At 53.3% G+C, this 21,497-nt stretch overlaps 1 protein-coding gene across 2 annotated transcripts in view; it reads left to right on the top strand.

The window, feature by feature from the left end:
- Nucleotides 1-3,591: 3,591 nt before the first annotated feature.
- SIN3A (SIN3 transcription regulator family member A) overlaps nt 3,592-21,497 on the top strand; it is a 49,119-nt gene continuing 31,213 nt past the window's right edge. The window contains exons 1-5 of one of the 2 annotated variants that reach the window (XM_064157287.1): nt 3,592-3,982; nt 12,038-12,258; nt 13,704-13,880; nt 17,569-17,675; nt 18,879-19,155. In XM_064157287.1, the coding sequence (XP_064013357.1) occupies nt 12,070-12,258; nt 13,704-13,880; nt 17,569-17,675; nt 18,879-19,155 (750 nt within the window). In that variant the 5' untranslated portion in view covers nt 3,592-3,982; nt 12,038-12,069. Of the gene's footprint in view, nt 3,983-7,957; nt 8,031-12,037; nt 12,259-13,703; nt 13,881-17,568; nt 17,676-18,878; nt 19,156-21,497 lie in introns of those variants that run through there. The other variant, XM_064157288.1, reaches the window with a different exon arrangement.

Here is a 21,497-nt window from a genome sequence, read left to right as displayed (position 1 = left end):
CAGGCTGCAGGCAGCATTCCCTGGGGTAGCAGGATAATGGCAGGAGAGAAGGCAGTGAGATTAGCGGGGAGCAGGTCTGAGCTTCTGCCTCGCTGAGCCACAGAGCATCAATCTCCCATCCTGCTTCAAGCAGTGGACTCTTCAGGGCCTCTTCTTTGCCCGGTCCCTGGTGTCTGAAGGTGTGTCCCCTGTCTTTTCGCATTTGGGAGCTCTGGGAAAAGGCATCTGGCTGCTGGATTTGAGGGTGAGGGCGTTGCTATGGTACTGCCAGACCTGCTCAGAGTGGGCATGTGGGGCACAAAATCATGCGGGCATGGCTGGGGCGGAAGGTGGCCTGGTTGTCTTCTGGCTCCCAGGCTGGCAGTCAGCCCCAGCGCCTTCAGCTGCAAGTAATGCCTGTCCCAGAGAGGCAGCCACAGGCCAAGGCTGCAGGGTGAAGGAGGAAATGTGATGGAGCCAGTCGTGCCCCAGACAGGGAATGCTGTGGGTGGGAAGAGCAGCACCTGTGTTTGCTCAGCTGGAGTCAGAAACCTGAGAAGGCTGCCTCTGTCTAGGACTGGCAGAGGGAGAACCTTCCCCTGCACTCAAGGCGTGGGCAGGCTTGGCCATGCCAAACCAGGACCCAGCACACGGGCTGGATCCAGCACTGTGAGAGGTAGGTTGGGAGCATCCTTGGAGATATGCATGTTCTGCCTGTGGAGTGTTTTTGTTCCAGATGGAGCATCCTTCAAGGTAGCATTTTCTGTCCTGCTATGCTCCTCAACTCCTCAGCCTGGCCTTGAGTTTCTCTGCCAGTGTCCATTGAAGGGTGACTCCAGCATCCAAAGGAGCTCCAAAGGAGCTCTGGGACCCCTGGAGCATTCTCTCCTTGCTGCCACACATGTTCTTCACACCAGCTGGGCTCTCTTGTTGGCAGATATGCACAAGGGAGGTATTTGCAGCTTGTCTTCAAGCTCATGCCCGTGACAGTGCCTCTCAAACTTGAGGTTTGGGGCTTTTTAACCAGTTTGGTGACCTTTGACAGACAAATGATAGCAGAAGCCAGGGCAGAGGATTTCTTTGGCTGCTGCCACCCGCTCAGCTCACCCCAGGGAAGAGTTAACCTGGAGAAAACTGCTTAGGTGGAGAGAGATCACTAATGAAGTCTCTAAACAGGAGCTGTTGGAATACATTGCTGTCACAGACCTTGGCAACTCCTTTCAAGGAGGGATAAGTATCCCACCTGTGCCCGAGGCAGAGGAAAGGGTTTTAAGTCTTTTCCACAGGAAAACAACCCAAACACTCCCTGACTATTTCCAGGACTGCATTTCTGATCAAAAGCAGTGTTTCCAGTCCTCTCACCCTACACAAGGTTTTGTTCCATCCACTCTTCCCTGCCCTGTGCCAGCTGGTTCTGCTGGACAGCAGAAAGAGGGATTTCTGTGGATATGGTCACTTCACACCAAGCCAAGTGTCACTGAAAAGTGAAACTCTGCATTGTTTTGAGAGCAGTGGAAGAAATGAACTATTGAGTGTAGGCAGCATGTTTGCCTTGCCCTGCCTGCAGTATCTTCCCTTCTCCAGAGCACCCCAGGGATGGGGATCAATCCCCAGGGACAAAAATCACAGCAGACACATCCTGGGCCAAAGCAAGCCTAAGAATGGAATCCAAAGTGCTGTCTGAGGCTGGAAACAGGATTTAAAGCCACTGCAGGGAAACCCTGAAGTGTCAGTGCCATTCCCGTGCCCACCTGTCTTGTGATGTGGCTTTCTGGATTGCTTGGCTGCATGCACACCACCTTGCTAATTATGACTGCTTTAGTGCTTGTGATTTGCCTGGCATGTACTGAGCCCTGGGAGTTTGGAAACAGCCTGGCTCCAGAGCCAGCACTCCTGTGCCACCAGCTTCCTAGGCTTATGTTGGATCCCCAGCAGCACGGCAGGTTCAAGCACCCCAGAGAGAGACCTTTGGGGAGCTAAAGCAAGCTCCCAGACAAAGGGGTGAGAGAGATCCTCTGCTGTCTCTGCAGGTCCTTGCCTCCTGGCAGCACCCCGGGGGACCTCCTGTTAGAACTGAGTCAAACAGCTGGACAGAAATAAAGAACAAACACAAGCGGTTTAGACCTTGTTTGAGCGAAGATGCTCAAATATGTATTTTAATAGAAGTTTACAGCAAGTGAGTGTTCCTTTTTCACCCTCCCGAGGGCACTATGACCAGATGAGCAGCTCACCCTGAGGCCAGGCCTGGTTCCTCCAGCCTTGAGGGGTCCTGCCAGGCTTTAAGGCAGGCACAGGGCCGGTGACTGCAGCAGAGGATAAGCCAACAACTCCACAACTTCCCAAAGCCAGTGAGAGCGAAAAAAACACCATAATAATAGATGTTCAGCACCCGCAGCCGATGCCTGATCCTGACACCATCCGAGTGGCCCGGGGAGAACTGCCCCCCCCCCCACGCCGCCAACCTTAACAGCAGAAGTACTCAATCCCCTCCTGCCTTCCCAGGGAGGCCTCTCCCTCAGCAACCCACCAGGACACACACACGCACACACCCGCACGCCCCTCTCCGGTGGGCGGTACGGCCATGACGATGGGTAGCCGCGGGGCCAATCCGCCCCGGGGGGAGTTCCCCCTCCATTCAGGGCTCCTCGCCTGCGCGCTGAGGGTATGTAACAGCTGCTTCCCCCCCCCCTTATCTTCTCCCCTCACAACACAGCAGGGTTTGCGCTTCCCTCCCTGTCGGTCTGGGTGTGTTGCGGGGTGGGGGGTGCGGAGGGAGAGCCTTAGCTCCAGGCGGGAAAGGAGCGCGGCGGGACGCGCGCGGCGGCGGCGCCGCGAGGGGCGGGAAAACGGAGCCGGGAGGTGGGGGGGGGGAGAAGGAGACAGAGTTAATGGGGGGGGGGGGGAAGTAGAGTGGCCCGCGCACTGAGGGGGCGTGGCTACCCTCACCTTCAGCCAATAGCGATGAGGGGCGGGCCCGACGCGGCCACCGCATCTCTGCCTTTCGCCTCCCCCCCCCGGCCCCTTAGTGCGTGCGTGCGCGCGTGTGTGTCCCCCCCGCACGTGTAACCGACCCGCTGCCATCCCGGAAGTGCAGCGGCTAGGGACAAAAGGCAGCGTCGACCCCTTTGCCACACTCCCGGGCCCCGGCGCCAGCTCCCTCGGCCGCCGGTGGGCGGCAGGGTTGTTGCTGTTGGTAGAGTGAACGGCGGGGCCCGGAGGAAGGGGTGCGGGCTGGGGGGCACACGGCAGCGGCGCCGTGAGCGCGCAATCGGGCGCGCCCCCATGTAAACATGCCACAAAAGGGCTCCCCAGAGAGGGGGCGTGGCTTTGGTGCTGGAGGGGGCGGGGCTAATCCCCTGCCGCCTGGGCGGGGCTCTCCCCCCTGCTGCGTGACGGTGGAGCCTGAAGCGGCCCGCTGGTTGGTTGGTGGATTTGGGGCGCAACCAATAGCGTAACGGAGGAGGCGGGAAGGGGGCGGGGCGCGTTGCTTATACGGACATTTTTCTTCGGCGGTCGCTTGCTCGCTGCCCCCCCTCCTTCTACCTCCTCCCTTCCTCTCCACATCCCCTTCCTGGGGGCCGCGGCCAATAAGGGAGGGTGAGGTGGGCGGGACCAATGTGGTAACTGGCTTTTCGGTTGATAGGCGTCCGGTACGCCCAATGAGCGGTTGGGACTCCCCCCCTGCGCGGGGAGGGGCGGGATTTCCCGGGGAACAGAGAAGCGGGCAGCGCTCCGCCGCGGCGGCCGAGAGACGGTTACTCCATTTTACCCCCCTCCCCCGCCGAGCCTTCCCCCCCCCCCCCTTCCTCAGCCCGCGGTACCGGCGCCGCCCCCGCCTGCCCCCCCCTCCGGGAGGAGGGGCGCGGGGACACCCCCCCCTCCCCGCCACACACACAGAGACCTCACCGGGGACAGCTCGTCGCCCGCCCGGGAGGGGCCCGCCGCGGCTCCGCCGCTCCCCGACCCTGGGAGAGACTCGGCCGCTGCTAGGGCCTGCTTCGAGGTACGGGACCGCGGAGGTGGAGGTGGGGGGGGGTCGCGAAGAGGGGTCGCCAGGCCCGGTACTGGCCCCCTCCGGCGATCCGTAGGGGGCGGGGCCTGGCGCCGGTGCCGCGCGCTCTGGCGGGGGGGATGGGGGCGGGAGGAGAATGGAGACGGCGGAGGGATTAGAGGGGAGAGGCGGGGGTCGCTCCCTGGGGAGTCCCGGCCCGCACAGGCGGTCGTGCGTCCTCCTGTCCCGCCCCGCCCCGCCGGGGGGTGTCCCGGCCCCGGCATGGCGGGAGCTGCGGGCGGAGCGTGTGGCGGCCGCTGGGCGCGCTGCGGGGCGGGCGCCTCCCGCCCTCCTTCCCTCCTTTCCTCGCTCCTCCTCCCACTCTCCGCCCGGTGCCGCTCCCGGGCTGCGGCGGGACCGCCCCCCGCCAGCGCTCGCTCTCTCCCGCATTGCACGCCCCCGGTACCGGCCGCAGTGCGCGCTGGGTCCTCCGCCGGGGCTTCCTACTGGAGCTCCTCCTCCCCACGCTGCCCGGCCACAGGGTGGGGGGGTGTAGGGCTCTCCCGGCCCGGCTGCCCGCCCCAACTTCCCGGTGAAGTTGCCATTAAAAGCATTTTACCGTGCCACAGCGGCCGCCGGGATCTGCTCCGCCGCGGATCGCGGGCAGCCGCTGCCGAGGATTCCCTGGGAGAATCCCTCTGGCTCGCTTCCGCAGCCATCCGTAGGGACCTGTTGGAGCGGCGTATGGATCTATGGAAACCCGAGAGCTCCTCCTGCACGCAGGAATTTCTGAAGCGTGCGTAGCCTCCGGCCCGCATCCTTTTGTAGGGGTCCCCTTGGCGCGGCGTTGTGCCTTCAGCTTCGCTGTTTCAGCCCTGGCTTTTCAGTCTTCAAAAACAGAATCCGTCTGCAAAAACTACTTCTCATCCCCCCCCCCCCCCCCTTTTTTTTTTTTTTTTCCCACTGGGATCGCAGGAGCCTGGCTCTGGGATTCTGATTAAAACGCTTGATGCCTGCTTAACCAGATAGTCATTATTTGTGCAAATAACGCTGGGAAGGGGCATCCCAGAAGGCGCAGGCATTTATTTGGACCACTAAAACGGTAGAAACAGAAAATAGCTTCTTCCAGAGATGTTTTAAGCACGTTATCAGGAGCCTCTTGGGCTGCACATGAGTTGTAGATTCTCCAGAGGCATCAAAGCCAGGTTTGGGTGCTAAAGCCTAGCTTAAGGGTGACCTGAGACCTTACTTTTCTTCTCTGACTTGTTGCTTTTGTGTTCCTCAGCTGTGCTAAAAGGTGGGGGCGGGTCGGTAAACGAGTGGGAAATGCTCAGCTTGTTTCAGTACGGCTCCGTCTGCCTTCAGTCTTCGGGTCCTAACTTCTACGTTATTGTAATGCAGAGTTTCACAGAGATCGGCGTTGTCCTAAAGCTATTTGCTGTTGGTGCTGGCTGATAAAATGGCTCCTTGTGCTCGCACGGTAATGTTAAAGCACCTGCAAAATGCCTTCAGCACATAAAGGCACTTCAGCAGCCTAGTGTTAGCCAGGGATGGATCTCCAGGCTCAGAAGGACCCTTTTTAGGGTCCTTTCTTCCCTGCTTGGGCGGAGTTAGAAGGTTTTCACGCTCTTTGCAAAAGGAAGCTGCACTTTCTCACCCCGAAGTAGCTCATCTCTTCCACCCACTGCTGCTGGTCTCGGTGTGAAGTTGCTTGAAAAGCTTAAACGTGGTGGTTCGCCCAGGAAAATAGCAGTGGTCTGGGAGGGAAACTGGGTGATTTTGCAAGCAGTTGGGGAAAGGGAGACTCTGTTCCCCCTAGTCAGATTGCCAGAGGCGCCCTCCCCTCCACGCAGCCTCCTGGCACGTGTGGGGCTTGGAGCTGGGAGCACCGCTATGGAATTGGCAGGCGGATCGTTTGCGTTTCCAGGACTTGTGAACCGGTTTGTGTCCAGATTGCTGCTCTGCTCCTCTCCAGCACTGCGAAACTTTTATGGCTGCTAAAGCTGGAACAGAAAAGAGAGTCCTCTAATAGCTGTTGTTTCAGTCTGGTAGGCGGGGGGTGAGCTTTTTGGGGACGGGCTGCTTTTATTTCAGCTCCCGCGGGCTCTTCTCTCTTTAACAAAAAAAAGTACTCTCCGAGAGGGGGATTGGACTAAAGAGACTGGGCAAAATGCTGCTGACCTCTGTGTTGAGTGTAAAGCCCAGTCTGGATCATCAGTTTGGGCCGGGGTTAAGCACCTTGGCTCTTTGCTGCCTTGGTGAAGCACGGATCAGTGCCCTAGCCAACTTGTTACCTGTCTGGATGGAGACAACCAGGCTTCGTTTGTGTCCTGTCAAGCCTCGTAGTGGGTGCTGGCACATAATCCACAGGCTAGTGCCATGTCACACTGCTGAAAACTCTCCTAAGTGCTCCAAAAGCTTTGCCTAGTGCTTTTGCAGCCCCTGTTTCTTTGGGATATGTCTCTTCTCATTTTGGAATGACTCTCAGGTCACAAGTGTGCCTCTCTGCACGGCACACCTCTGTAATGAGTCCGGGGCTTATTCCCAGGGGAGAGATCCAGGCTGTGTGGCACTAGACAAAAAGCTCCACCAGCAATTGCTGAACAATCTGGGTCATGTTCTGGAAGTTGTGTGGCTGGGTTAGCATGCGGACCGCAGTGCTGCCCAAAGCAAAGTCTGGGGAGGGGGGATTTGACCCACAGGACATCAGCAGTGGGGCTGGAGCAGCCTTTCCAAGGTCCAGAGCTGTAGCTGTTGCTCCTGAGGTTTGAGTCCTTTCTCCCACAAAAGGAGGCCCCCACATGCATTAAGCACGTCCTCTGAAGCTCTGTGATTTTCATGTCCTTGCTCTGCAAGGACCAAAATGCTTTCTAGTGGCACTTCCATAACTTGTCCTTGAAGCCAGGTTTTACCAACAGCCATAGTGTGGTCCCAACAGGTGCCAAGGCAGCAGACCACCCCAGTTTGCTTTCTTGCTTTTCTCCGTTTGCCCTTTTGGTTTTAACACCTATTTAGAATCATAGAATGGTTTAGGTTGGAAGGGACCTCAAAGCTTATCCAGTTCCAACCCTCCACCCCCCACCACAGGCAGGGACACCTCCTGCTAGAACAGGTCGCTAAAGGCTTCATTCAGCCTGGCCTTGAACACCTCCAGGGAGGGAGCAGCCACAGCCTCCCTGGGCAACCTGTGCCAGTGTCTCACCACCCTCACTGTAAAGAATTTCTTCCTAACATCTAGTTTGAATCTCCCCTCTGCCGGTTCAAACCCATTCCTCCTTGCCCCGTCATTACAAGACCTTGTCAGGAGTCCCTCCTCCGCCTTCCTGTAGCCCCCTTCAGATACTGGAAGGCCACTATAAGATCTTCTCGAAGCCTTTTCTTCTCCAGGCTGCACAGCCCCAACTCTCTCAGCCTGTCCTCATAGCAGAGCTGCTGCAGTCCTCTGAACATCTTGATGGCCTCTTCTGGACAGGCTCCAACAGTTCCATGTGCTTCTTGTGCTGGAGTCTCCAGAACTGCACCCAGGACTGCAGGTGGGGTCTGAGGAGAGCACAGCCAAGGGGCAGAATCCCCTCCCTTGCCCTGCTGCCCACACTGCTCTTGCAGCAGCCCAGCACAGGGTTGCTGTCTGGGTTGCACTCACACTGCAGGCTCATGTTCAGCTTTTCATCACCCCAGGGCCTTTTCCTCAGGGCTGCTCTCAGCAGTTCCCCACGCAGCCTGGAGCTGTGCTTGCGATTGCACCGACCCAGGTGCAGGACCTTACACTTGGCCTTGTTGAATGTCATGAGGTTAGCCTGGGCTCGCCTCTTCAGCCTGTACAGATCCCTCTGGATGGTTCCTTGCCCTCCAGCAAGTCACCTGTGCCACACAGTTTGGTGCCATCTGCAAAGTTGCTGAGGGTGCACTCGTTTTTAGAGCTGATCTCTAAAACCAGCAGACCTTGCTTGTGTGATTAGAAAACCTGAGATAAAATATCAATATCTGTTTCTAGCAATGCAGATTTTATGTGGTGAGAAGCTGAAGAGTGGAGCTGCCATTGGAGAGACAGTTCTGTGAGGTAAGAAGACAGCACCAGGGCTCCTGTGCCTCTGTTAACTCCTGAGGAGGAGGGAGCAGGAGAGGCAGCTAGCTTCACGTGTGAGGCAGATAGGTGGAGAAATCCTCAACTGAAGTTAGTCAGGTAGAATTTCATAATTCTGGTGGTGTTCCTGAGATGCAACCTACCTTTTATCCATTGTTTTCTTGCTTTACCATCTGTATGTTTATGGCAGGTCTGTCTGATGAACCTTGCCTGTAGCACTGGGCAGAGCTAGTGAGCTGGGAGGGGGTGGGGGAGTCAGATATGTTCCTACCTAGTGTCCTGTCTCCAAGAAGGGGAGCACCAAAAAAAAACCCTCATAAAAGCAGAAATCAAGACTGTTTTCATCCTCCTGTAGGCAGAATGTAGTGTAACTGTAGTGGAAAGATAGTGTGGGTAGGGCAAATGCTGGAGAAGGGGAATGTGATGCTCCCTGGATTGCGCAGAGCAGGACTTGGTCTGCTCGGTCATTGCCAAGCTCTCCGTGCCTTGGGTTAGTGCTTTTAACAAAGGAAAACATCTGAAATCTGTGACTGACTTCCTGTTTTGTACCATCCTTGATGTAGTTTGGGGGCTTTTCACCCCCAAAATGAAGGATACAGGTGATGGGGCTTTCCAGATCAAAGTATAGAAGGGGGTGTCAGAGGTGTGTGCTATGTTCCTGAGGGGACAACCTGAAATAAGTGTGGTGCTGCTTGTGGTGTTGCTGCAGTGGAGGGCAAATAGCTGCTAAAAGTCTTTGACACCACTGATTGTGATTGTAGATCTGTCCTCAAAAGACCTTTCCACCTCAGCAGGGCTTTGCCATCAGCAAATCAGAAACCCCACGTCTCCCAAATGCTCTTTGGGACCGTTCAGAATCTGTTTCTGCTGTGGTGTTTGATCCTTGGTGCTTTTCCCCTCTCAGTAGAGTTTTGGTGGTGGAGAATGCACAGAATTAGCGCTGCTACTCTTTGTTTAGGCACAGCAGAGCCTCAAGATCACCTCTGCTAGGATTAGAAAAGCCTGTGAATTAGTAATCTTTGCCAAGTGGTGGTTTGCTGCGAGCCACTCGTGCACAACAGATGCAGACCCCGAGTAGGAGTTCAGCAAGGTGAAGACTGACTGTCGCCTGTGGTGTTGACTCTGTACCTTTATCTGGACTTCTAAAGTTGAAGCAAGTCCAGTGTTTGAATAAAAGCAGAGTCCAAATGAAGGCAAAGGGAATTCAGAGGGAGAAAACACCTCCAGGAGCTTTAATTCTCACCGAACAGAAGCTTTCATGATGCTCGTACAGCAAACCAGGTGTCCGGATGGCAGCTTGCTTGGTTTGCAAGAATCAGGAGCTTCCAAAACAGATGCTTCAGCTGCTAGGCTGGGAAATGTATCTTTGGTGCTACCGCGGTTCCCACAGCCTCACGGGGCCGTGATGTTGGGTGGCTCCACAGGGAAAGGCTTTTCAGTCAGCCTAAGGTGGCATTTTAATCCTGGTAAGGACACGTGAGCCTTCCAGCCATCTTCTGTCCTCAAACAGCCTCTGCTTTAAAGGTTGGGTAGTCCACACAGAGCGACGAGTGCGGAGCCTTGCTTTGGGAAGTGAGCCACCAGGCTGGGACACTTCACAGCCACCACGCCACATGCACACCACGTATGCATTATATTTATCTGTACACACCCCGCTCACTGCAGGCAGGCTGCTAAGCCTGCTCACGCTGTTTTGCCTCTACATGGCAAATCAAAGCTTGGAGAACCTTCCTGCTTGGTGGATATTGTGTGTATGTGTCTGCAGACCGGCTGCTCTTGGAGGGAAGGGAAGCTGATGGCACCCAGGGTGAGGGGACAGCCAGCCTGGGAGATTCAGAAGGAAGTGGAAGGACCTGTTGGGATAGCAGCGTTTGGAGCAGAAGGGTGTCCAAGTGGGTGAGTGGGTTATAAATAGATGCCACCAAAGCTTTGCCCAGGCTTTTACTCCTGCGGTCAGCCATTGTTGTGCAGAGTCCTGTCTAGCTGTGTGTAGGGGTGGTGGTGCTGGGTCAGATCTGCCAGCACTGCTCCCTTTAGTCCCACCCCTACAAGCGTCAAACTCCAGCTTCACAAAGCTGAACACAGGCTGCACTTGAGGGGAGCAGCTCCCTGCTAACCAGCCCGACTCTTTATTTGTCAGCAGAGAGCAGCTCTGAATGAAAAGACAACCAGTGCAGGCACATTAGCAAAATGAGCTCTTGGAGTGTGCTCCTCTGCTTTCAGAGGGTGTGCTGGAGGTCAGACCTGCTGAGGATTTGTAACTTGTAAATGAGATGCAGTTAAAGAAGCTTTCTTCTTTCCTTGGGTTGAGGAATCCTCCTCTGCCAGCTGTCCTCTACCTGCTGAGTACTTTGCAGACCTGATAAAGGACTGTTCTGAGAGGTTAAACTTGAAGAGCAACTCCAGAAAGAAAGGATCTTCCTTTCTTGTCCTACCCCACTCCAAGTGGAAGGAGAGGCTAGTAAGGAGGGGCAGGGAGAGGAGAACACTTTTTTGTTGCACAAAGCCTGTGTTTTCAAGCCCACACTGATCCTACTGAACCTTTGTGCTGCTGGTCTCTGTTTATGTATTTGATGTGTGCTGAGATATTGGGAAGTGATCTTTGGGTTCTGTGGTTAATGATGGATTTGGACTGTGAAGAGCTGTCGTGACTCAGTAGGTGAGAGCTGGCTTGGTTGACTGTTGTACCATTATTCTGGGGGAACTTTGTTCCCCTTTGTTTGTCCATCTGTCCACCTTAGCAGTGAATGTGTTTAACTGCTCTGGAACAGGAAAGGACTGGCTTTGGAGAGGTCCTGATGAGTTGGAGGGTGAATTTCACTCCAGACTCTGTCCACTGAACACCTTAACAGGCTGCATATGCTCTTGAGCACCCAGTGGTTTGAACAGCAGAGACCATCTCAAGGCTGTCAATAGCTACCAGTGCATAGGAAACAGCACTGGAATTTCCTTGCAGGAGTGAGCAGAGGTGAGTGCTTCAGCCTGAGTGAAGAATTCATGGCTCATTTAGAGGTGGGACAGTGCTAAAATGACCTGTCAGATTTGAAGTGACAATGAAGACAACTTGGAGTAGTGCAGGATTGTGTCTGCATGTCGGAGAAGCAGCGGGAAGTAAGTGGGAGAGCTGCTGGTCCATGCTTGCTGACATCCCTGGCAGGCTCTCAGAGGAGGCTTAGGCTGGACATTAGGGGAAAAAAAATTCACAGCAAGAGTGGTCAGATCTTGGAAGAGGCTGATCAGAGAGGTGGTGGAGTCACCAACTCTGGATGTGTTTAAAGGTCATTTGGATGTGGTGCTGGGGGATATGGTCTAGGGGCAAACTTGCAAAGCAGGGTTAATTGTTGCCCTTGACGATCTCAAGGGTCTCTTCCAATCCGAATGATTCTGTGATACTCCCATTTGCATTTGTTAGCTTGTGCTGGTGAGTGGGGCCAGGATGCTGGGAGGGCCGTGACTGTGTGGTACATGGTATCCAAAACACAGCGTCCTATTTCCTGCAGCCAACTGCTGGCCCTTGGTTCCACTTTGCTGTTTGGGGCTATCGATAAACCTGTGTGAATGGAGAGAAACTTGCCCTACCTGCTGCTGGCTGAGCAATGGTGCCAGCAGGGGGCAAGGAGACCTTATCGTGACCTTCCTGTATATGAAAGGGCCTGCAAGAAAACTGGGGAGGGACTTTTTAGGGTGTCAGGTATTGATAGGACTGGGGGGAATGGATCCAAGCTAGAGAAGGGGAGATTTACATTAGATGTTAGGAAGAAGTGCTTCACCATAAGAGCAGTGAGACATTGGCACAGGTTGCCCAGGGGAGGTGGTAGAAGCCTCATCCCTGGATGCTTTTAAGGCCAGGCTGGATGTGTCTCTGGGCAACCTGATGTAGCGTGAGGCGTCTCTGCCCATGGCAGGGGGATTGGAACTGGCTGACCCTTGAGGAACCTGCCAGTGCCGGTGGCGTGTGTTAAGGTGTGTGCTTCGGTGCGCAGGTGTCGTGGTGCTTGCCGAGCATGAGCGCAGAATGAAGCGGCGGCTGGACGAGCAGGAGTCACCTGTGTACGCGTCGCAGCAGAGGCGGATCACCGGCAGCACCGAAGCCTTCCAGCACCAGCACCGCGTGCTCGCCCCGGCGCCGCCGGTCTATGAGGCCGTTTCAGACACCATGCAGTCTGCCACAGGGATTCAGTACTCAGTAACTCCCAGCTACCAGGTGAGTGTCCTCAACCAGGTCTCAGCCTAGGCAGGGTTCTCTGTTTGAGGCCAGGCTTTTGCTTTAGCAGCCAGGGTTGCCTATGGAAAAGCCGTGGCCGGACAGCCTGCTCACCTCATTTTGCACGCTTGCTCTTGGACTCCGGGCTTCAGGAGTGGTCAGGGCCACCTCACAACACAGAGTGCAATCTGTCTTTCCTAATGGCTCTCTGAATCCTTGAGGCATGCTTCTGGAAAGGCTTTTTCCTCCGTTGTTTTGCCTTTATTCCCCAGGAAAAGGTTCGTTCTTACGGTTGCTCTGCCACCCACAGGCATTATGAAATCTTAGGTGATCTTAAGCTTAACAGCCTGGCTTAGATCAGCATTTAGATTGAAGGCTTTCAGGAAAATTGAGATGTTGCAGAAAACATGACCCCAGAGTCATTAGGTGGCACTCTTGCCTCGCTTGCCTCCTTTGCAAGGAGCTCTCATCTGGGGAGGGGGGGGGGGAAGAAGAAATAAGTGCTTTAAGAGTGCACTGGAGATGCTTCCCAGTGAAAGACCAGGAAAAGGCTGTTCCTGTGTTACTTTTCTCTGCTGTGTGTTGCATCTTCCACGCTTGTGTTGCTGGTGAGCTGCTGTCCTTGTCTGGTGCCTAGTTTTGCTTTCTTCTTGCTGCAGAAGGGATGTTCATGCTGATAGTAGCAGCCTCAGCAGGCAAGGGCCTGGGAGAGAAGAGTGTGTCTAGGCTGGCAGTGCTGCCTGAGAAGAACTGAGTTGGACCAACAAGCAAATCATTTGTTGTTCATGAAAAGGATTCCAAAGAGTAGTGTCTGAACCTAGAGGTTTGAATGGAAAACTGGGAAATGAAAAGGAAATGACTTCTCAAACACTATTTTAAAGGCTCTTTTCGTGGATCTTTCCAGTCTGAAACTTCTCTGGGTTTATGCATGAAGGGATCCCCAAAAGTGCAACCTTCTTTTCCTTTCCCCTGCTTTTCTAGAGGAGAAAAAAAAAGCTGAGTTTTCTCTTGAGCCTGCCTGTTGCCAGAGAGCCACAATCTGATTTCCATCACCCGAAGCGGACAAGCTCATAAAGATTCATTCATTCAGATCATTGCTTGTGACACCGAAGTGTCAAGAGAGAACCTTGAGTCTGTCAGGCTGAAAAACTCCCTTTTTGTGAGTCTTTTTGTTGGTGTCTAGAGAGGCAGTGAGGCTGCAGGCTGGAGAGAACCTGCAGTTGTAATGTGTAGGATGAGAGTTGGCTTGTTGTGTTTTCAGGCCTCTCTGGGCCGTTGCTGGAGAAAACAGAAGATATTTTTGGAGTAAGATGGTTAGCAGCCACGATTAAAGGTCAAACTGACTGCCTTCTGCTTCCTTCAAGTCATCCTTGTGTTCCTGGGGCTGGGAATGCCGGGGGTGCCCTCTGCCTGTGCCGCGGGTGACATCCTCTTTGCCTTGGCAGGTGTCGGCCGTGCCGCAGAGCTCGGGCAGCCACGGGCCAGCCATCGCAGCCGTCCACAGCGGCCACCACCACCCCGCGCCGGTGCAGCCTCACGGGAGCCAGGTGGTGCAGAGCCACACGCACCCCACCCCGCCAGCCGTGCCTGTGCAGGGCCAGCAGCAGTTCCAAAGGCTCAAGGTAACGCTGGGCATCGCTGCCTGAAGTAACCCAACCCTAGCCTGAACCCTCGAGTGACCTTTTTCTGTTGGGTGTGTGGGGAAGGCCTCACTGAGAAAGCCACCTGGTGGCCTCCTGAAAGCTTTCTTGACAAGGCTTAGAATCATAGAATCAGTCAGGGTTGGAGGGGACCACAAAAGGTGGCTTTGGTGGGAGGAGAGGTGCAGGGAAGCGCTGTCACAAGTGAATCACAAAGGTTAATCAGTAGCAGGGCACTCCCAGTATTTTTAATACACTGTTGCATCCTTTCCTGCAGCTGGGTGCTTCAAACGGCCATCAGTTGGAGCATCTTATTTTGCCAACTAGCTGGCAAAATCACCCAAATATGTCTGCCTTTTTTTAACCCCCCAGCCCCCAGTCACTCACCCAGTTAATCACAGAATCAGTCAGGATTGGAAGGAGCCGTAAGAATCATCCAGTTCCAACCCCTCTGCCAAGGGCAGGGACACCCTACCCTAGATCAGGCTGCCCACAGCCTCATCCAGCCTGGCCTTAAACACCCCCAGGGATGGGGCCTCAACCACCTCTCTGGGCAACCTGTTCCAGTCTCTCACCTGTTTCATGGTGAAGAACTTTCTCCTCACATCCAGACTGAAGACCAGTCTCCTGCCTGGAAGACTGGTGAATACTGGCCTGAATCAGGAATAGTGTGGCCAGCAGGACCAGGGAAGTCATTCTTCCCCTGTACTCAGCACTGGTTAGCACCTTGAGTGCTGTATCCAGTTCTGGGCTCCTCCATTCAAGAGAGATGCTGAGGTGCTGGAAGGTGTCCAGAGAAGGGCAGCAAGGCTGGGGAGAGGCCTGGAGCACAGCCCTGTGAGGAGAGGTTGAAGGAGCTGGGGGTGTGCAGCCTGCAGCAGAGGAGGCTCAGGGCAGAGCTCATTGCTGTCTGCAGCTGCCTGCAGGGAGGCTGTAGCCAGCTGGGGTTGGGCTCTGCTGCCAGGCAGGCAGCAACAGAAGAAGGGGACACAGGCGCAAGTTGTTCCAGAGGAGGTCTAGGCTGGATGTTGTTAGGAAGTTGTTGTCAGAGAGAGTGATTGACATTGGAATGGGCTGTCCAGGGAGGTGGTGGAGTCACCATCTCTGAAGATGTTTAGAAGATGACTGAATGAGGCACTTGGTGCCATGGGTTAGTTCATTAGAAGGTGTTAGGTGATAGGTTGGACTCGATGGTCTTGAAAGTCTTTTCCAACCTGCTTAAATCTGTGATCCTGTGAATGCAGGAGGAGACTTCTCTGTCTGCTGGATTTCAAATGCCATTGTGAAAAATCGATGTGCTAGGAAAAGATCAGTGGCAGGAAGAAAAAGGGAGAAATGTCAGTCAGGGGACTCAGACAATTACTCTGTCTGGAAAACATCATCTAGTCCAACTATCACCCCGAGACCACCGTGGCCATTAAACCATATCCCAGGGTGCCATGTCCACGTGTTTCTTGACCACCCTCAGGGATGGTGACTCCACCTCCCTGGGTGAAAACTATTCCAGTTCCTTTGGATGGCTTAAACTGCCAAAACATTTGATGCTTCTCTGAACACATGGCTTCTGTGGGTGGTTGTGTGGGAGTAATTTGGGAGTAAGGAAGGCTCTATTCTTGGACTGTGTGCTGTAAAATCCTGGGGAAAAAGAGAAAACTCCACCAAAAATAACCCATTTCAGTAGCTACATTTGGTTCTGCTCTAGCAAGAAGGCCACGTGTCTATGAGTTGATGCCTCTTTCTTTGTCTCTTCAAAATACCCTGCAGGTCTCTATCAATTTTGGTAGAAGCAAAACTTTGGAAGTATTCAAAGCCAGGCTGGATGAGGCCTTGACCAGCCTGGGGTAGCAGGAGGTGTCCATGCCCATGGCAAGGGAATTGGAACTGAAGTCAGTCTTTAAGGTCCCTTCCAACCCAAACCATCCTGTGATTCTGTGAACCCATTGTGTTGCTGGGTGAGAGGCCCTTTCCTTTGGCCAGGTGAAGGCCATTTCATTTTCTGAAACCTCTGAAAATGGTTTCATGGACCATGGTTCTTTCTCCCAGGGAAATCAACCACAGGTCCTCTACTCCTGCAAGATTTGGACAGTATGCAATAATCTTTCTTCCTTTGCCATCATTTAATTTCAGAGAGGGAGGTCCTGCGTGAGTGTGCAGCCTGGTGGCAGGGACCAAGAGCTCTTTGCTTCATAGATTGATTGATTAACAGAATGGTCTGGGCCAAAAGGGACCATGAAGCTCACCTAGTCCCACTCCCCCTGGGGTTAGCAGGGACACCTCCCACTAGCCCAGGTTGCTCAAGGCTGCATTCAACCCGACCTTGAACACCTCCAGGGAGGGGGCATCCATGACTTCCCTGGGCAACCTGTTCCTTTGTCTCCCCACCCTCACTGCCAAGAATTTCCTCTTAATCACAGAATGATTTGCCATTGGAATGGGCTGCCCAGGGAGGTGGTTGAGTCGCCGTCCCTGGAGGTGTTCAAGTAAAGACTGGATGAGGCACTTAGTTCCATGATCTAGGTGACTGGATAGGACTGGGTGATAGGTTGGACTGGATGATCTTGGAGGTCTCTTCCAGCCTGGTTGATTCTTTGATTCTATGAATTAACCAGGTTGGAAAAGACCTCTAGGATCATCAAGTTCAACCTGTCACCTGACCCTTCTGATTAACTAAGTGCCTCATCCAGCCTCCTTTTAAACATCTCCGGGGATGGTGAGTCCACCGCCTTCTCAGGCAGCCCATTCCAATGGGCAATCACTCTTGCAGTGAAGAATTTCTTCCTAATGTCCAGGCTGAAACTGCCCTGGTAGAGTTTGAGGCTGTGTCCTCTTATCCTGTCACTGGGTGCCTGGGAGAAGAGACCAACCCCTGCCTGACTACAACCTTTCAGGTAGTTGTAGACAGCGATGAGGTCCCCCCTGAGCCTCCTATTCTCCAGGCTAAAGAACCCCTCAGCTGCTCCTTGTAGGGCTGTGCTCCAGCCTCCTCGCCAGCCTTGTTGCCAGGCCCCTCACCAGCCCTTGCTGCCTTCTCCAGTCTCAATCTCCCCTGTGCTTTCAGTACATCTGCAGACCAGATGTCGATACATGACTAACCTTGCGTGTTGTCGGAGGTGTAAAACAATTTGCCTCCCACAGCTGCCACTTTCGGAGCCCTGGCACGTGGAACTGAAATGCCTGGCTTCTAGAAGAGCAGTGCAAGCATGTACCTGGCAGCCATCTACTATCCTGGAGATGTCATTTCCATTTTTTGCTTATTCTTAGACTTCCATAATAATTTCCACATATGAATGCAGGAAAAATGCTCAGCCTAGTTCTGTTGATCCTAGCAGTGTCTTCACTGATGGTAAATTCAGAGTATGTTTGGTTGCTGGGTTGTGGGTTTTTTTTTCCTCCCCTCTGCTGATCTGTCTTGCCTTTTTTCTTTTTCTTTCCTCCTTTTTGTTTCTTTTTGGTACAGTTTTCTCTTGTGAGCCAGAAGTGGGGAGTGAGTATCTCTCATTCAGGCAGTGCTGGTGATGCACTAACCAGGCTCATGATAGTTTTGCTCTTTAATTCCCTGCCCAGGCTCAAGGCTAACAGCTGTGTTTTCAAATAATGTGTGTTTTGCAGAAGAATAGAGCTGGAAGAAAAATCTTCTCTGTTAATATCACCCTGTCTGTTCTGTCTCCAGGTGGAGGATGCATTGTCTTACCTCGACCAGGTGAAGCTGCAGTTTGGTAGCCAGCCACAGGTCTACAATGACTTCTTGGATATTATGAAGGAATTTAAATCTCAAAGGTAATGAGATGTGTTTTGCTTCTTCCTTCCAGGTGAGGGCATGGGATCTGAATTCTGTCTTTCCATCCGCAGAGTAGCACAGCAATAAGCCAAGGAGCAACAGATACAAACTGAAACAGAGAAGGTTTCACCTCCACCTGAGGGGAAACTTCTTTACAGGGTGACAGAGCCCTGGATCAGGCTGTCCAGAGAGGTTGTGGAATCTTCCTTTTCCAGACATTTTCAAAACCCACCTGGATGCTTTCCTGTGTGAAGTACCCTAAGGAATCCTTCTTTGACAGGGGGGTTGATCTCTGGAGGTCCCTTCCAACTTCTAAGATTGTGTGTTTCTGTAAGTAACACCTCTAGTAGGAGAGTAAAAGCAACTCACAGAATCATGAAATGTTAGGGGTTGGGTGAGACCTCCACAGATCATCCAGTCCAGTTCCACTGCCAAAAGCAGGATCACCCAAGGCAGGTCACACAGGAATGTATCCAGGCAGGTTTTGAAAGTCTTCATAGATGGAGACTCCACAACCTCTCTGAGCAGCCTCCTCCAGGGCTCCAGCACCCTCACCATGAAGAAGCTTCTCCTTGGGTTAAGGTGGAACCTGCTGTGTTCCAGCTTGTTCCTTGTCCTATCACTGGGCACCACCGAAAAGAGCCTGGCACCTTCATCCTGACACCCACCTCTCAGATGTTTATAGACATTGATCAGATCCCCTCTCAGCCTTCTCTTCTCAAGACTAAACAGTCTCAGGTCTCTCAGTCTTTCCTCAGGGGAGGGATGTTCCAGTCCCCCAATCATCCTTGCAGTTCTAGCCAGGCAGTGGTGTGCTTTCTCTTCCCAGAAGTGAAATGCATCACTTGATTGCTAGTAAATCTCTACTTAGAGTGGCAGTTCAGAAGTTCATCCTTGGTAGCTGATTCATCTGGTTGTGTGCCCATTAATAATGGTCAGACTGAGATCTCACAGGTACAGACCCCTGCCTGGGCTGATGGGATCATTCTAGCACCATTCTCTAGCAACGTGTGAATCAGTTCTGCTTTGTTTCAGACGTTAGAGGTGATGAGAGGAAAACTTCTGCTGGCAAATTGTTGTGGGGGAGAGCTCAGCATGCCACTGAAAGGGCCTTAGAAGATGGTGGCACCTTGCTTCTTGTCTTAGAGGCCGTTTCCAACCGAAACCATTCACTGCTCCTGCGCTCTTTGTTCCTCCTTCAGCATCGACACTCCAGGAGTGATCAGCCGCGTGTCACAGCTCTTCAAGGGCCACCCAGACTTGATCATGGGCTTCAACACCTTCTTGCCGCCTGGCTACAAGATCGAGGTGCAGACCAATGACATGGTGAACGTGACGACGCCGGGGCAGGTGCACCAGATCCCCACGCACGGCTTGCAGCCGCAGCCACAGCCGCAGCACCAATCGCAGCCTTCAGCTCAGTCAACCCCGACCCCAGCACAGCCGGCGCCGCAGCCTCCGCCTGCCAAAATCAGCAAGGTGAGAGCTCGCTAGCGCAGGGGTCCTGAGCACAGGATGTTAAGGGTTGGGAGGGACCTCTGGAGCATCCAGTCCAACCTTCCTGCCAGAGCAGGACCATAGAATCTAGCTCAGGCCTCTGTAACGGGCTCCATTCTTCATGTTCCTGGAGCTTTGCATGTGATAAGAGGAGTTGGACAGAGGCAGTGTTTCAGACTAATGAATTCTTCAGGAGACTTTTCTCTCTGAGCAGGTGAACTTGGATGTTGCAGGCAAAGGCTTCCTCCTAATGTAGTCTGGGGAGGCAGCACTGAAGTGAGTGCTCAGCACTCAAACCTTTTGCTGTGTAGCTGCAGAATCACTTTTCACTTTCTCCTTGCTGCTTTTCGACAGGAGAAGTCCATTTGAAGGTTAAGAACGTTGGCAAACAATTAAAAATCTGGCCTGAGTTCAGAAATGGGCTTGGTTTGGAAGAGCCAAGTGTGACCCTGCCACAAGTGCAGCCATAGACTCATAGAATTGTTGGCGTTGTTCTAAGAGCATCAAGTCCAAACATCAACCCAATGCCACAATGATCTTTAAACCGTGTCCCAAAGTGCCATGGCCACACATTTCTTGATCACCTCCTGGGGTGGTGACTCCACCACCTCCCTGGGCAACCTTTTCAAGGATCACAGGATGTCAGGGGTTGGAATAGACCTCTATAGAGGTGGGGTGCTGATGGATGAGAAGCTGGGCATAAGCAGACAGTGTGAGCTTGCAGCACAGAAGGCCAATGGCAGCCTGGGCTGCATCCAAAGCAGTATTGCCAGCAGATCCAGAGAGGGAATTCTGCCACTCTGCTCTGTGAGGCCTCACCTGGAGAATTGTGTCCATCTCTGGCGTCCTCTGTGCAGGAAGGACGTGGGCCTGATGGAGCAGGTCCAGAGGAGGGCCACAAAAATGGTCAGAGGGTTGGAACACCTTTGCTGTGAGGACAGGCTGAGTGAGCTGGGGGTGTTCAGCTTGGAGAAGAGGAGGCTCTGGGGACACCTAATGGTAGCCTGCCGGTACCTAAAGGGGGCTGCAAGAAGGCTGGAGAGACACTGTTTGCAAAGGCCTGCAGAGACAGGACGAGAGCAATGGCTTCAGACTAGAGAAGAGCAGATGTAGATTGGATGTGAGGAACAAGTTCTGCACCACCAGGGTGGTGGAACACTGCAGCAGGTTGCCCAGGGAGGTGGTTGAGGCCAAATCCCTGAAGATATTCAAGGTGAAGCTTGACAGGGCTCTGGGCAACCTGATCTAGTTGAGGATGTCCCTGCTGACTGCAGAGGAGCTTGGACTAGATGACCTTTAGAGGTCTCTTCCAACCCAGACCACTCTGTGATTCCATGATCTTAGAGGTCTTTTCCATCCAAGATGGTTCTATGATGTGCCAATATTCCAAAGGGCTTGGGAAACCCTTGTTGCTTCCAGTGGGGAGCTGAAAGATGCTCAGAGCAGCTGGTAAAATGACCATGCTTTGTTCAGGGAGTAATCCAGCAGCCCTAGGAGACAGCTTTATGGAAGCTTTGACTTTGCAAGAAAGGCTTCTTTGGTTAGGCACTGGGCACATGTTGAACTGCCTGATTTTTGTGTCTGTTGTTTTCTGAATCACTGGAGTCCCAAAAAACTCCCCAGAAAACAAACTCTGCTAAAGATGTTCTTGGTGTGAAGGGTGTGTGTGTGCATTCAAAGAGCAGGGGCAATCCAGCCTCTAGAAGGTCTTGGTTAGGTAGATTCTGCATTGCTTGAAGTCTTTCAGACTGGACACTTCATGGAAGAGCTTAGCTCAGCTGCCAGCTGGAATGGTGCAGGAGTTACTGTCAGAATGTGAAGTGCAGGAATTCAGGCAGGATCACCATGATGTTGCCTTTAGGTGTTGGGTTTGTGTGCTTGACACTGAGCCCTTTTGACAACAAAGGGAATCTTTTTCTTGTTTTAGATGTGATCCAGATGCTGCTGGCCCACAGATGTGTGTTAGGTGATTGGAAACACAAAAGGATAACAGACGTGAGGGGAGCTCACTCTGGAGAAAATAGGATGTATCTTAGCCTCAAAAAGTGGAAAGACTTGAGAGGCTTAGGGAGGGAAAGAATTCCCAAAGTTTCAAGGGTTAATGTTTTCCACTGTGCAGTTAGCTAGTTGGGGCTGGAAAAGGGAGGTGTTAGAGCCAGGATTTAAAATGTGGCCAGTAGATGCCTGCTAGGCAAGCACTGGTGGGATTTGCAACCTCCTGTTTAGCAATGGCAAACAAACACGCTGGGAGATGAGCAAAGCTGAGAACTGCCAAGCTAAGACGTTCCAGAATTGACTTACCTGGGCCAGATTTCAAGCAAGGG

This window comes from Pogoniulus pusillus, chromosome 17, assembly GCF_015220805.1.
Source record: "Pogoniulus pusillus isolate bPogPus1 chromosome 17, bPogPus1.pri, whole genome shotgun sequence".
NCBI lineage: Eukaryota > Metazoa > Chordata > Aves > Piciformes > Lybiidae > Pogoniulus > Pogoniulus pusillus.
This window is presented reverse-complemented; position numbering and strand designations above follow the sequence as displayed.